Raw genomic sequence first — 16714 nt, forward strand, 5'->3', positions numbered from 1 at the left:
CAGAATTGTTGGTGCAACATTAGTTACATAATTAAAAAAATTTCTATACTTCCTCTCACTTATTACAACTATTAAATATTGATTAACAGTTTACGGTCAATATCTCATCATTTCCTTTATGACATGGACCAGGATGATTATTAGTTTCTGTTTAAAAAATAGTAACTAATGTTACATTCACACGCAGGCCTTAATGCTCAATTCTGTTTTTTTTTTTGTGAAATCTGATTGTGTTCCGTGGTCGTTCACAATTCCAAATATGTTTGACCCGTATACGATCTGTGTGAGCTGCATTCACACAACTTAAGTGTCCTGCATGCGCAGTAGAGGACGCAATGACATCACAAGCAAGCGTCCTCTGTGTTTAGGGAAGTAAACATGGAGCGCATCTTTCAATCTTTCATTTGTTTCCCAATCTCAGCCAGTGCATTAACAATGCAGTCCTTCCGAGAAGGTTGAAAATAAAGGGGCAGGGACCCCTCTGCCCCTCTCTAGCTCCGCCCCTGTTCCCATGATAAGAAGTAGGACAAAAACCAAAACCAATGGGAGGGGTTTACTGTAATCAAAGAAGAAATTAATCCTAATATTGGTGGATTTTGGTTGGAGCTGCAGTTTTAGCTGAACTCAGATCAATTTATAGGGGTTAAAATATGTGTTGGAAAAAATAGAATTGCTAAAAACAAATAGAAGTTAATATAAAATCCTCATCAGTGCAGAAATGAAAATATGTTGTTTCATGAGACTTATTCAGCTTTGTGAGGGCTACGTTAACACTATAATAACTCATACTGTCCCTTAAAAAAAAAAATATATATATATAGATATCTATATATCTATATCTATATATATATATCTATATATATATATATAAAAAACTTTCAAATTTAATGTTTTCTGTTGTTTTGAGAGGGCTTTCCATAACTTGCATGTTCCAAAAAAAAAAAAAGTTTTCTACAGAAAAACTAGTAAATCCTTCTACTGTAGCTTTAAACCTCTATAAGTGTTTACAGGTTCTATCATTTAAAGAATATTAAAACTGCTTTTTCTTGCCAGCCGAGCACATGGTTGATGTTTGTTATGTGAGAAAGTGGGAGAGAAGAGCAGCTGACAGAGTTTCTCTCCTGGACACACCCTGAAATTCAAAAAACACTTTAAAAACAGAAGCGCTGTGACTTATGACTGCTTTATGAGGCATGTCCTACACAGCAGGCAGCTCCTGTCATACCAGATGTGGTGTTGTGCAAAGCTTTTATATACTTGGCTTATTTTCTATTATTCTGTTCTTAAGGAAAATAATTCTTCCAACTCTCCCTCAGATACATAATTTCATCATAACTATCAGCATGTTTTCACTACGTTATATTAGAAACCTTTACCTTTCTAAATAGAAATAGCCCCACCCCCCACTACTTAATGGCACACCAGATATGAGCTGATAGACCAATCCAGTAAATAGCGGTTTTATTATAAAATATAAACAAGAAATGTCCAAATGTGTTTACATCAACCAAAAATATTTCCATTCCTTGTTTAAAATGATCTATCCCCAGCAACCGCTGTGGTTAAGAGGCAGTGATCCCACTGGATGGGTCGCCACTCCTTTTCCTGTCATAACCAGCCATGCATGCTAACTCTCTTGCCTAGAGGCAATTATGACACCTTAACTTTACTGCTGAGTTCTTGGGGTGTGAAGGGAAGAAGGATTACCTGGAGAAAACCCCACACATGCATGGAGACACCAGACCGGGCTTTGAAACTCGAGACCTTCTTGTAACAATACTAATTAACAGAAAAACATAGGGACATTTTTGCAGCCAGCTGGGAGGCAGTGTGCAGCTCTGTTTTGTCTGCATAGGGGAATAAAATGGCCTATCCTTTTTCGTTTCATATCTGCATTCTCCTTTATTGACAAATTTAAAATTGGAGTAAAAAGCATGAAAAGTGAAATGAGCCCAAATGTTAGGATCCAAACAGGTAATAAATGGTGAACTACAACATGTTGAAACTACACTCCAGCTTTCATGCATAGGGCCCTTAGATCAGCTTTATTTCAAAATCTAAACCTGGTTATGTCTCTGGTTGGTTTTATTGTCTATATTTGCTTTTTGAAGACTTACAAGTCTTATGCTTTATTTTTAAATATGAAAATAAAGGTGAATTAAATAAAATGGCAACTGAATTAAAAGTGGTAAAAAGCGCCTTTACTTTTTGAAAGTGCAGAATCATTTAGGTAGTACACAAACTACTGATATGTGAAATGGTAAGATTAAAGTTTTATTTTTGATCTTTAAAAGTAAATCCTTAAAAGACGCCTTAACTGTACTTCCATACTTTTTCTTTATTTACCTAAGGAATGTGTAATAGAAAACATTATTGCACCTTTCTTACCAGTCTGTGCCGGTAACACTGAGACATGATAGGCTGGGTTTAACAGCAGTTTTAAATCAGACATTTTAAATGTTATAGTTTGTGGTAGATAAAAAAAAAGAAAAAAAAGAGAAGAAACAATTAAAATCCTTTAATATTTGACAAAGATCTTTATGCAAAATTTACATATGACTTTTCATTTCAAAAATGTCTGCCTCAGCCTCTCACTGTATTCAGATGGTTGGATGCCAAAGTGTCTCGGGAATAAACATTCTGTTCGCAGAGTCAACCCAGCTGCCATTAATGGGTTTGAGGAAGGAAAGAAAAAAAAAAAAAAAAAGAGGAAGGCTAGAGGAACTTCCTGAGGAACAAAGACAATGTTAAGCCCTAAAGACTCACTCAGGAGTAGTTTCAGCACCTGTCTGGCTCTGCTTCATAATTGCAACCTGCACTTCCAATTTCTTGGGTAATAAACTCAACATAAATATCCTCTCATTCCTGTTCGAAAAGTATTAAGATAAATAATTAGATTCAAGTATTTCAGGTTTAAATCTACAAAACATGACCTTACTTAAGTCCACTGAGTTATGGTGCAGTATTAATTTACTGTATTTAAATTCCCCTTCTTTCCACTCACTCTCCAATGAGAACTGGACCACCTTTGAGCTTCTCTTAATATATATATTTTTTTAGTTTAATAAAACTTCACTGGTTAATCCTACTTCTGACTGTAACAGGAACATATTCTCTGCAACTAAACTCAGATGGAGACATGGAAAACACGCTGAAATGAGCAGATGGTGTACAACATAAGGCACAGCAGTGGTATTTGACATCATTAGGCTGATATGCAGTAGATGGTTAAAGACAGCCACATCATTGCACAAATTGTCCCCCCCCCCCACATTAAGTCTTTGGTATTTCCTTTCTCTATTTAGTATAGGCATAAAGTGAAACAATGCAAAACTAATTTTTAGTTTCTATTAAAGCACCTAATCACTTAAAAAAATAAGGCTTCACATATGTAGACCTTTCACATGAGAAAGGTCTGATGAAATGTTAGAAAGCAGCATCACTGACAGCTGTGGATATGTAAAATAATAATAAAAAAAAAAAATCACTTTATTGGTGGCAGAAAACAGACAGGCTCCCCGATGGGTCTTCTTCAGTCACTTTCACTGCCTGATTCACTCAGCTGGAGGTCGTTCTCTGCAGAGGGAAAACACATTTGGAAATACAGGTTAAGTTTGTGTTCAGGGGAAATCTGTACGTAAACATTAAAATAAATGTTTCAGTTCTTCACCTAGGAGTGTAAATAATCGTTTTGTATTGATGCATTGATCCAACAGCCGACGATCCGATGCATCGATACATCCGCAAGAGTATCGATTCATGCATTTTTTTTTTCCTCCAGTCTATTTTTATCCATTTGCTCCTGGGCGTAATTCTCCCTCCCGTGCTGCGGTGGGGCTAAACCTATTTTGCCCTCCTACCTCGCTTCCTGGTCATACTCTTACAGGATTGTGTTGCAGTAAGCTTGACACAGACATTTTTGATTTATGCCCAATATTTTAGCGTGGTCTGTGCACCACACTGTGGGTCTAGGAGAGTTTAGTCCGACGACGGAGGGACATGAGGGCCAAAAGGAGCGGAGATCCAGGTGGAAAATTGGTGGTCCCAGCGTTCTCACGTACCTCACTCTTCCAGCTGGTCCAACTTCACAAGTTGTTTTCTGCAATTTCGGTCATAAAAACAAAACAAGCCGGCCTCCTGTCTGCAGCACTGTTTGCAGTCAGCTACAATTTGGGAGAGGAGCGGCGGGGACGTCTGGAGCAGAGGTATTGAATTGGACTCATTGCACTGATTTTGTGCAGTATTTTTTGATGAGAGGCCTTTCAGAATCTATAACGCAGGGGCATTATTATTTTTCAGTGAATGATGTTTTAATAGGAATAGGTGGAATGCAACTTTTCTACTTCTGTTATTTTCTGTAGTTTCAAAAAAAAAAAAAAATGCATAACGATATTACAGCTTTCATTGATTTATTTAAAATTTGAAACAACAGCCTATAAGGAGTAAAAAAAAACAATCGAATCATATCGTGGTGTATACTTGAGTATAGAAAATAATCGAATCCTTGGGTCAGGAAATCGACACTTAATCGAATCGTTATGACGGGTGTGATTTACACCCCTATCTTCACCCCACAAATATACCTGTGGACTCAGTTGGTGCAGGTTAGTGTCAAAATTTTCCCTTTAACACAAACCTCAGTCTATTCATTGGTATTTTATGTAGCAACCGACAAAGTACTTATGCATAACTGTGAAAGGGAAAAAACTGATACGTGGATCGGATCGGGACGCCGATATTGGCAAAAGAATGCGTATCGGCAAAGAATGTAAAAATGCCAATCCAGACTGCCGATCCAGTTTTTTTTTTTTAAATCCGGCCCGTATTTTCCAGTTTCACCGATTGAAACGATCCATTCCACTATTTTGCGCCAGTGTTCCCCGAATCCGGTCCGCATTTTCCAGAATACCTTCAACCCACCCACAGGTCTTTTTGGGTCTGTCTCCCGGCCTAACCATTAAAACAGGTGAATTGGAAGATAGCGGGGAAAATGTCAGCCGTGTGGGATTATTTTATCCTGCACGATGTGTAGATGGAGACTAGGTGTGGAGGAGATTGGGGAGTATAAGGCCTTTTTGTGTAATAGTTCACTGTTATTTGCACTGATTTTTTTTTTAAGCAGTCTTTTTTCAAGAGTAGAGTCCTGATTCTAAGTTAATAGAATATTTTCCACTCTTGTCTGTTTTGCATTTTTATTAAAACTTACAGTAATACTTGTACCTTTAACTGTTTACGGTTTTACTGTTCACTGTGCAATTTCAGATTGCTATTCATAATTTTGTCCAGTTTGTGTTTATCTCTTAATAAACAGGTAAGTTTGTTGTTACCAATCATTGTGTTTTATTCAATCTCACCTAATTTAGCTGGCTAGATGTTATCAAGAGTACTAAAACCCTTTTCAACATGAGTCTTACAACTAAGGCTAAATACTTTAACTTAAACTTAAATGCATGCTTGAATAGGCTGGTATCGGCCAGTATCGGTATCGGATCGGAAGTCCAAAAACAATATCGGTATCGGATCGGAAGTGCAAAAACCTGGATCGGGACATCTCTACTTCAGAGGTTTGTAAGAGAATATTAATAAAAAACTGCGTTGTTGAAACTGAAGAAAACAGCAGACAGCTGAGCAATGAAATTAGAACATGATGAGGATACAAAACAACATCCTAATGGTGAAGGTTCTCAGTCATTCAGGTTATAGTCATTCCAACAAAGAAAATGAAAAACAATCCACTGGACTTTGTTTCCAAGTTTGAAGACGTTTCGCTTCCCATTCAGGAAGCTTTTTCAATTCAAAATGTAACGAATAGCGTTGATTTCCAGGTTTAATACAGTAGTCCATCAAAACCTTGTTTGTGTTTTTAAAACATGCACATTGAAACGGACGAACGTGTCCACCCCTCTGGCATGGGGGATGTGCTCCTTTGTTAGCCTGCAATGCCCAATACCTGTCCAAGTGTCTGAAAGGTCAGCTTTGTTAAGACAGGATTTTTTTTTAAATAGAAATTTTCTTCTTACTTTTGGGACAATATGGCCTGATAAAGAAGACATTTATATACACAGACGTTTTTATATTTTCTCTAACATTAGTGAGGGGTTGGTTTTATGTTGATCATATATCATTTTTAAGCCATTTTTGATTTTTATTATAATTCCCTTTGCCTGTCTAGCACTTTGGTATCAGTTTTTAAGTGTTTTACAAATCAAGATGGATTGTCTGTTGAAATTTATATGCGAAAAAATAAATAAAATATACCGTTTCATGGTTTCTGCCCTCTACAACATTTAATTTAACCTCATATTTGTGAAAAGAGTGAACAAAACCATGTCATCGGATCCCCATGTTAAAGCTGAGGCCTAATTTACACAGCCTATAAGATTGTATTCGATTCTTTATCTATATTGCTTGCGTTGAACAATACCAGTCTCACTAATACAACAAATCCCAGAATACACTGCAACAGGCGGTGCAGTGTGACATAATTCAAGGCCTGTTACCTCTTGCCCAACTTACCTTTCCCCAATATGCGCACTGTCATGTTTTCAAAATAACTGCAGTGGCCAAATCAAATCAGATTGTTTTATTTTAAGCTTTTAGTCATTTGACAGTTTATGCAAAATAAAAAGAAACATTGCAGATGTGGAAGTGTGAGTTTTGGTTTCGGACTGAACCACTTAAAGCCTTCCTGAACCAAGACAAGTTGGGGGAAGTTTAGTAAGAGATTCTGCACAGAATGCCAGTTCATGTCAAATCAATATTCTTCCACCAGGCAGGTTTGTTATATAACCCAGATTTACTTTTGGTTGAATTTACACAACAGTTTGCCAACGAGCTTATAAAATGATGTTTAAAGTTCTCAGTAATCAATCTGATTCAGTTTTAGAGAACCCAATCCAAAGCAGCTGTATAACAGCGTATGCTCCTTGTTAGCAGATTAAGCAATGCTCTGATTTTACTGTGGTGTTCCTAGAAGTTATTTTAAGTGGTATGTTATCAGGCAGAATCCAAACAGTTTAAGGAAAGGGATGTTTAGCTTGTCTGAGTCATTCATACCCCCACACTGTTTACTGCATCATAGTAACAGGGTTGGTCGTTAACAAGCCATCTAAGTAAAAAAAACAAACACTTTTGATGTAGTCAGTGCAACTTACTTAGTGTGTTCATGATGAGTCCTCCTCCACTCTCCTGGGGGAGACTTGTTGCACCAGTGCTGGAGTTGATCAGAGGCATGCTCGGGTTGGTCGGGGCGGGATTACGTTCATCTTCTGAGTCGCTGCTACTGGAACTGTCGTCGCTGCTAGATGACGAGTTGTTTGAGTCTGAGGAGCTGTCACTGCTGCTCAGCTGATCCATGACTCGAGCCTCTGCCATTAATTCTGTAAGAGGGTTACAATAATTACAAGGAAAGAAAATGTAGAGGCCTGGGTAGCATCCATGAAGGAAGCATACACAGTAAAGTCTGAATGTAGACTTTACTGAAGAAGCTTGCTGGAGCACAACTCATCCCATTACAGTCATATTTCGGCCCAAATCTAACATTTGTCCTGAGCTATAGTGGTTTGATCCAAGATGGCTGTAGAAATACCATTGGTGCTGAGACTCCTGAAGCATTAGACCATTACTATAAAAATGTAAAAGTGTACATAGCTGTATATTTGTTATAGTTAAAACACTTTACAGTTCAGTATTTTATTTTTTTTATCGTTTAACTCTTCACTATTTTTTTATTCTTATACATTTTTCTAAGGTCCATATTTGTGTGACCATTTTTTCTATAATATTTTGCTGCTGTAAACACCAGAATTTCCCCATTGTGGGACAATAAAGGGATTTTCTACTCTATTCCATTCTGTTCTTTTCTATTCTATTCTATTCATAGAATGAGAATGGAAGTTGAGAGGCAGGTTTGTGTTAGTGTTTTAGATGATGGCTCATATATAGTTTAGCAGAGTTGCAACAAATGTGCAGCTAATTGTAAAAATTAGGCCTGGTACATGTTAATGGCCCAATAAGACATCCAAATAAACAGTTCATAAGGAAAAAAACCCCAAAGAAGTCATTGTTTTGGGTGAGATGTCTTTTAAAGATTTAAAACAATAACATTTTTGGGGGATTAACTGAATCACTGAAATATTTTTTAACTAACTTAGTAATCAAATAACCATTAAATGGAGAACAGAGACTCTAAAACATGCCATTTGTTAAAACAACCAACTCAGAGCAGAATGTATCCTCAGAAAAACAAAAAATCTATAAGGCAGCTTTTTATATTTGATTAAATGGGAAAAAATAAATGAATAAATATTCAACAGATTAAAAAATCATGCAAAATCATCATCGGTTGCACACCTGTGAAAGACCTGTATGCGCAACACTCTGGCCGTTTCTCAATTCACTAGAACGTGAATACAGACTTGTGTCCTCGCCAAGTATGTTCTTTAGAAGAACAAAGGGAAAGTCTGAACTCGGGGAGAACGGGAGCACGCAGCATAAATCTGGGTCAATTGGAACAGAATCGTACTTGTGACGTCACCACACGCTCGGCTCGTCACGAGCTGCATTTTACGTCCTGTTATTAATAGTCTCTAGATAATAATAAATTATTACTTTTATTCATTAGTGAGGGAATAATAATTAACACATTCAAATAAACACAATTCAAATTAACATTTTTCCAAATAAAACAAAATCGCAATCAGAGCCAATGGTCCTTCACACACGGCTATGCCAAGAGAGGGCTGCTGCAGACGGGCTGCAGTTAGCCCTGGCTGCCGTTAGCTTCGGAGGTCCGCTGGTTGCAACGGTCGTCTCAACTTCGGAAATTTTATTTTTAAATTAAGCATTAAATAGGTAAACGGGCCATATAGTGACGCTTAAAAATATAATGTTCTCGCTTCAAATGATCTTAAAACTTACTTTTATTGAACAGCAGCAAAAGAAAAGACAACTTTTAGCTTAATACTCTGAGCTCTGTGAGCACTCCATTGGAAGCTGCTGCTGCCGCAGTGCATGCTGGGACAGCTGTCAGTCTCAAGAATGCACAATTCTGCTCTGAAGCATACTCCGTAAATAGGGAGGGGCCAGAACAACATCTGGGGACTTTGTCAGTTCTCAGTCTTGTGTTCTTGTGAATTGGAACAATACTAGGGCTGAGGCTGATGACTTTTAACGAGCACACAAGCTCATGAGAACGCACAAGTACACATATTGAGAAACGGCCTGTGTTACCTCTTTCAATGTCATCCATTGGAGATACTGGAGAAGTCTTCTCTTTGGGAGGAGAGCCCTTGGAGCTCGTTGAGGACTTATTAGCACCATTGTTGTTTCCCTTCATCTGCTGGCTCAGGCGACTTGTTTGTTGCTCCAGGCGAGAGTGGATTTTACTACTACCTTCAGCCCTGGAAATAAATATGAAGCCAGACAAAAACAGCTTTACAAATGTAAGACCATAAGCAGATAAATCCCTTAAAGTATAACCAAAAAAATGATCTGCTTCTTCAAAAAAACCTCAACCCACCTTGTCTTCTTCACAGCTATATTGCTGTTAAGTTTTTCTAGCCTGTACTCTCCTGTGTCATGGTTCACGATAAGGATGCACTCCTTCATGTAAGGCCTCTTAGATCCCTTAAACACTGTAACTGGAGCACTTGAGCCCTTAAAGATAAAGAGGAAAAATAAAAAAATAAAGCAATGAATAAGAAGAGTTACTAGAGCTACAAGTGGTTGATCAGAGACATTACAAAAATGTGATTTCCTGCATTTAGGTCTGATATAAAAGTCCTTAATATTTATGAGGGGAAAAAAGTTATAAGAAATAAAGGTGAATAAATGTAATGTTTTCTCCCCTACTTCTAGACATGGGCTTGACTGAATGAATTTCTGACCTCTAAATTAGGCAGAGTAATAGTGACTTGCTCTCCTTTGCCCACTTCAAGCTCCCCTTCGCATGATGTATCAATGGATGCTGGTTTGAAGTCATCTGTGGGTTAAAAATAAAAAAAATTAAGGTTTTGCATGCGTGGCAATAAAGCATTTATGACGATGGTGAGGTTACGTTAATTTAAAACAACAATTTGTCTTAAAAGATGCAGCTGAATATCTTTACCAGAAGGTGGCGGTAGCGTGTAGCCTAACGCGTTGCTAACATTAGCTTATGTTTGACACCTAATTAGGAGGTATATTTCCTATTGTTTAAGGCTAAATGACAGTCAAGCATAAAAAGGTAATCGTTTCTCAAAATTAAATCAATCATCATCACAAAATAAATTATTAAGGTTTATATAAGCAACCGTGCAAGCGGAGAACTTACTCCGGATGTTTAGCTTTCAGGCTAACTAGCGTGCTACTTCTTTAGCCAAAGAAAACGGCGCAGACGTCACCTACTGATTCAAAGCGCCACTTACATCTGACGGTGTGGTAGGCACTTTTAGGGTGTTTCTCAAATGTCTCTCCGAGTTTCAGAACATGTTCCTGGTTGTCAAAGTTGGAATAAGCGGTCCCATTCATCCTGTATGCTTCATTGGCAGTGCACTGTAGTTAACTGTAGGCTGTTTTTATGCTATATCCAGGTACGGCAAGAGGCACAGTTAAGTCCCGCCTTCTATGAAATATGCTGTATTGTGATTGGTTAAAATATTTTTAACGGTTTTCTCATTGGTTTGACACCTGTCATCTATAGTGTGACGTTTCAATTGTACCTTTCATGCTTTGTATGATACTATTCTTATTGTTAAGGCATTAAAGACACGATATCATTGTGGTTTAATGAATAAAGTTATTCAAAGTGATATAAATATCTGAAAATGGAAGTAAAATAGTCTCATTGGAATCAGCCTTTTTTTTTTTAAACGCAGAATTTTAAAACACTAAATTTTTAGATATCAAATTCATTACATTGAATTATTATGTGATACAAATTATGGGATTGTTTTATTATTTAAAAATAACCTGCAAAAAAAAAATAATCACATGATATAAATTCAGCTGTAATGTGATGGGAAGAGTAACAAGACATTTAACACTTGCAAGAGCAGCAATACTCTCCCATTAGTCTCATACTACTTAAATAACAGTAAAATGGATGTTAGTACAGATAAATTTTTTATACATCAAATTAATTACACTGAATTTTTATGTGGTACAAGTTATGTGATTCTTTTAATATTTAAAAATCACCTGGAAAAAAAATTACCAAATAAAAAAATCAACTGCAAAAAACTTCACCAAATAAAAAATCAACTATAAAAAAATTTACCAAAAAAAAAACACCTGTCACAAATTCACCTGATCTAAATTCAGACATCTAACACCTGCAAGAGCAGCAATACTCTCCAATTACTCTCATACTACACAGATGTTTTATACAGAAAGCTGTTATAAAACATCTTAAGAATATAGGATTATATAATAAGATAAAAAAAATGTGCAGGTATAGATTCCTTAAGGACTCTGTGTTTTCACTCTTTAACTAAAAAAAACAAATTTTTTTAGTTAAAGGGTCCTGAGCAGCTGAAATGCACCCCTGTGGAGTTTACTTTGGTAATATAACTGTCTGGCTTGAGTCTCAAAGAACCGCTTGGACCCACTTTTCATGAAAAAGAAAGCATAGAGATTCTTCCTGACATCTTAAGTGAAGATAGCAGTATAGATAGATAGATAGATAGATAGATAGATAGATAGATAGATAGATAGATAGATAGATAGATAGATAGATAGATAGATAGATAGATAGATAGATAGATAGATAGATAGATAGATAGATAGATAGATAGATAGATAGATAGATAGATAGATAGATAGATAGATAGATAGATAGATAGATAGATAGATAGATAGATAGATAGATAGATAGATAGATAGATAGATAGATAGATAGATAGATAGATAGATAGATAGATATGGGACAGTTCATTTTTTAAGGGACAGTTGGTGGTGGTATGCACCTGAAAGTCAAGGTTGCAATCTGCCATTATACTAATAGAAGAAAAACAAGAAGAAACTACTTCTAAAGGTACATTTTTGTAATAAAAGTTACCAATTACTATGAAGTTCTTTGTTCTTGCAATATTTAATTTTATTATAATGTTGTCAGTATGAAATGCTGAGCTGCTCTTGTCCTTTGTAAAAAAAAAAAAAAAAAAAAAGGGCCACTGCAAGACTTGTCTGAGTTCAAATCTACTATGGATGTCCTAAAGTTTCCCAGTGGGAAAAGTCATCAAGTGCTGATTCCAGTTTCAATTTCTCTGGATTCATCAACCTTCAAGCGGTAAAAATTGTGTATTTTCCTTACGTTAAAGTGTTAATCATCCTAAGTCTTCAAACCTGCTTTGCCTGAATTGTAGTCAGGCCATATGGTTTACTGCCTTCAACCATTAAAGGATCAGCATCCAAGGCAACTGGAATCTGAAGATTAGAGGAGCAGATTATCGCCAACTGGTCCGCAGTCCTGCTGGCCTCCTGTTTAACAGGAGGCACTGAAGTGAGTGGAAGTGGGTGATGAATTGTGTTTCCAGAAGAAAAATTATGTTGAACTCATGACATTAAACAGAACAGAAGAGTGAAACTACCTGTGAACTTGAAAACAGGAAGAAGATTTATTTTGGGGAAATCTTCAAAGCTTTCATCTGTTTCTCTTCTTTTGTATCAGGAATCTTTAAAGTTGGTCGTGCTTTGAAAATTGAGCAAGCAGGTTAACAAAAGGCCTGGAATCCTGTTTCACAGAATCTGAATCCCATGTGAAGAGACACCAGCGTAGGTCTGTTTCCATGGATGGAGGTAAACACTTGCAGTCCTCTGCTGATATCAGTTTCTTCAGGGGGTTGCCCCTGGACTGTGAGAGGTGAGGTTTATTGTTTCCCAGCAACTGTATCCTCCAGCCACAACAAGGCACTCCCCGGTTGTAAGCCAGAGGCACTGCTGAGTGAAATGATAACACTCGGTAGTTTGCTTATAGTACAAAAGCGTGTGCAAACCCTGACCTGCACATCAAGTTCTGGGGGGAAAAAAGAATAATTTTTAAAAAAAGTTATTCAAAACCAGGATACATGGACACAATTAAACCTCTGAAAAACTGTATACAACTGAAAGAAAGGCCCATGAACTCTAATTAAAAGTCAGCATTTAATAATTTGCAATCATAAACGTGAAGACTTATCATAGATGTTTGTTTTTTGCTTGTATCCATTTTTATAGCCTGTATAAGATGCACTATAAATAAAATAATGTACGATTGATGGACACATTTTCTATTCATGAGGATTTTCTCATGTGCAACATTTGAGGCCAAATGCGTACAAACACTGTGTAAAATGTCATTTTCATATTTATCTCGCTGTCTGAATTAGACTGAACTCTTTCATGACAGAAAAACTGAATCTTGTGAAAAGGTTAAAATACTTTTTGCAGTTCATTTAGAAAATAAAAAAGAGAAATTTTGGTAATTATGGCTTATAGAAAATGAAACCAGGGCTGAAACTAATGATTATTTGGTAAATCGATGATTCTGTAGTTATTTTTTCAGTTAATTGATTAATAATCGGATAGCCAAACGTTCCTTAAAGAAAATCTGTTTACAAAATCAAACCAGGTGAAACTAAAGCGTTTCCACTTGAGGAGTTCTGGATAGAGCATATTGACAGATGAAATTTTTTTAATCTTAAATGCAAAATATTTATATATTTTTTACAATATTGGTATAATTACTGCTCTAAGGGGGTCACTCTGTCAGCTAAAGGCATGATTTACAATCTCTATACTCCAGTTAACGATTATCGATAACTAGATTAGTTGACGATTGTTTCAATAATTGATTAATCACAATTAATCCAACCCTTAATGAAACCCATAGTGCATTGTCTCTGAAATGTGAATATTATGTAAAATGAATGAAGAACTGGGTATTGATAGATTCTATAGTCCGTATGCTGTACAGCTCAGTGCAGTAAACATGGCCATTCCAAGAAACGTTCAACTAAACCTTTCAAGCTTGGTCATGCCTTGTTAAGTTTCCCCAATTCTTGAATTGGTTTTGTATGGCAGCTAATGTTATCCATGTTGCTGAATACTTGTTTCCTACCACACTTTTTCCTTCCATTCAATTTTATATGAATATTTTTCGATTCAGCACTCTGTTAAACAACTGCCTTCTTTAGCACCAACCTTTGTGGCTCATCCTCCGTTTTGAGGGTTTTAATGACTACATTCTGGATATCCGTCCAGTCAGCAGTCTTTCCATGGTTGTGTATCCTTCTGACTCAGCCTGAGACCCCATTATAAAGGCTTATGAAACCTTTGCAGGGGTTGCCAGTTCATAACCTAATTAGGCTGTGACACTATTGGTTCTTCAATACTGCAACCCTTGACAATGTTGTCTGAGGCACATTTTTTTTGCTTTAAAACCCCTAAACCATGATAATCACTAGCATAATATTTGCATGGACATCAATCTGATAGGAGTTGTACATTGAAAAAACAGGCCAATGAAAAACCTTTTTTTAATCAGAGGTAAACTTGCTGTTTTTTTTCTGTATTATTGCCCATAATAAGGTTATCATCTGGTGGTTGGATGATCATCCTCACAATCTATTGTGGGAAGTTACTGAGGTCCTCAAGCAGTAAAGCAGCATTACACCATGTTGGACTGTGATGTTAATTTGCTGAAATGATGATATTAATAATTTAAGATGCATGTAATAAGATGCAGACCTTCCTAGACACTCTACCTTTGTCTTGTCACAAAATATTTTTCCGTAAGGTATTGGGGATGATCAAGACGTGTATTTGTTTTTTTCTGCTCTAATTCGTACTTTCAAACCCTCCCAATGATACCATTTCTGCTCATTTCGTAGTTTTCATTTATGAAGTGTGTATAAAGACAATGATTGGGGACTTAGAAATACAGTTGAACACAGAGAGCAATTTAAAATTTCCATTGCAAACGTTTGCAGGGGGGCATGGGGAAAGACAAAAAAGCAGAGAGAAAGTCCTTTTTTAGGCAAGGCTCATACAATGTGGGGCAGTAAAAGAGCTAGACATGAGATTTGATAAAACTGAATCAGGCAGATAGGGAACGCTGTACCTTAGCTACAGACAAGGCTTTCAATAATCTGGCATCAAATGTCAGAAAAAACCCTTCTCTATAAAGATAGAGGGGCAGTTGCAGCAGATTGGTTTAAATTTTCCAGCAATGGTAGAGTGAGCAGATGAGAGCAATGATCCAGACAGTTATAAGAGGAAAAATTTCATGGTCACTAGACAATGGAACCAGAATCACAACACAGTGACCTAAACTGAGGCCTGCAATGGTTTATATGTCTTCCAGGGTTCTCCTGCTACCTCTTGGATTAGTTGTCACAGCCTTTTCGTTGTTATATCTGTAGAATAGCTGCCTCAGAAAGGGTTTGTCTCTCTAGCTTTAAAATCCTTGGCAAACTGGTAGATGTCACACTTTGCATTTCCAAAAACCATCAAATTGCACAAATTGTAATTACCAAAATACATTTTCTGAATGAAAATTCTTTAGTTTCAAAATAGCTGAATTTTTGGATAAAAAAGTTTTTACGCTTCAGTAGAGTGGTTTTTCAGTTGCATTATTATATTTTGCAAAACTGCAACGGAAGCCTTTTTTTGAATCGCTTGAGTCATGCGATCTATTACTAGACCTTACTGCCTTGTAAGAAGACGAAGAAGACTGGAAGTAGTTGGATAATGATGTTGTGGCATATTTGGATTCATAAGGAGGCTATTTTTCAAGTCGCAGTGATGAGGGCGATGATCTTTAGAGCCATGATTGAAATATATCTCATGTAAGGGTTTACATCCATTTTAAGAATTATTGACTGAACAAACATATTCATGTTCTATCTTAGTTGCATTTCTTATTTAACTAAAATACTGCAATTGTGAAAATTGCAGGTATTTTCTGATATGTAATAGTAATGATTTTTTTTTTATATCACCTTATAGTAAGGATATGTTTCATATATAAGTAAATAGATCCAGTCTCCTTTATTATAGTGACCAGTTTAACCAGCGATATTGAACCTTTACAATGCCACCACTCTGCATAACCTTTCTTACTTATCACATTTCACTTTTGGGTTTGCTTAGTTATTTTTGTGCAGAGATGATAAAATATAAACTATATTTTCACACATTCATCACTGAAAGGCAGTTACCATAGAAGGTGTGCAGCAGTCTGTGGACTGACTCTCATGATCTGAGTGTATGTGGTGGGAGGTGGGAGTCCAGAGGGGGCTGAGTGGCTGCTTTTTTTCCTTTAGGGCCAATCAGGAGCAGGGTTAGAGCCTTGTGCTACGGCAGTGTTGCATTCACTTACCGAGGTGCATGTTTACATTTCTGTTTTTGTGTGTTTTGTTTTCTTTTAATAACAAAATTACAAAACCTACATATTAAACTGTAGGTATTATGAATACCTTAAATGTAATGTCAATTGTAGAGTTTTTAATAAACATTTCAATACAAAATGTGTTTTTTGTTTTGTTTGTTTGTTTCTATTTTTTTAATGTGTAACAGGTTTATATTTTTCTGATTTAAACTCTTCAATGAGCTCTAATTAAAAATAACTGAAATTGTTCTCCTACTATGACCAAGAAGAAATGTCATTCATTTGGCCATAAGTTTAAAGTTTACGAGCTGCGCCTGAAGGCAGCACATTTCCCAAGGAGAAAGAGACCCGCAAAGGAAACGGGTC

At 36.5% G+C, this 16714-nt stretch overlaps 1 protein-coding gene across 1 annotated transcript; it reads right to left on the reverse strand.

Moving 5' to 3' along the window:
• Positions 1–2503: 2503 nt before the first annotated feature.
• eaf2 (ELL associated factor 2) lies at positions 2504–10581 on the reverse strand. The gene is made up of 6 exons (XM_038277750.1): positions 10407–10581; positions 9888–9982; positions 9521–9657; positions 9232–9401; positions 7155–7379; positions 2504–3576 (listed from the first exon to the last, which is right to left on the reverse strand). Exons 1-6 carry the CDS (start codon positions 10507–10509, stop codon positions 3533–3535), a joined length of 774 nt encoding a protein of 257 aa, XP_038133678.1. The 5' UTR covers positions 10510–10581; the 3' UTR covers positions 2504–3532.
• Positions 10582–16714: the final 6133 nt, after the last annotated feature.

This window comes from Cyprinodon tularosa, unplaced genomic scaffold (genome assembly GCF_016077235.1).
Source record: "Cyprinodon tularosa strain WSP-4 unplaced genomic scaffold, ASM1607723v1 ctg134, whole genome shotgun sequence".
NCBI classification, from domain to species: domain Eukaryota; kingdom Metazoa; phylum Chordata; class Actinopteri; order Cyprinodontiformes; family Cyprinodontidae; genus Cyprinodon; species Cyprinodon tularosa.

Bases quoted from the DNA above. Each gene is read 5' to 3' on its own strand.
- eaf2 (XM_038277750.1), bottom strand. From the start codon at position 10,509: ATGAATGGGACCGCTTATTCCAACTTTGACAACCAGGAACATGTTCTG. The intron at 9,983-10,406 runs GTAAGTGGCGCT...TTTAACCCACAG, and splicing joins TGCCTACCACACCGTCAGAT to ATGACTTCAAACCAGCATCC. The intron at 9,402-9,520 runs GTGGGTTGAGGT...ATTTATTTCCAG, and splicing joins ATAGCTGTGAAGAAGACAAG to GGCTGAAGGTAGTAGTAAAA.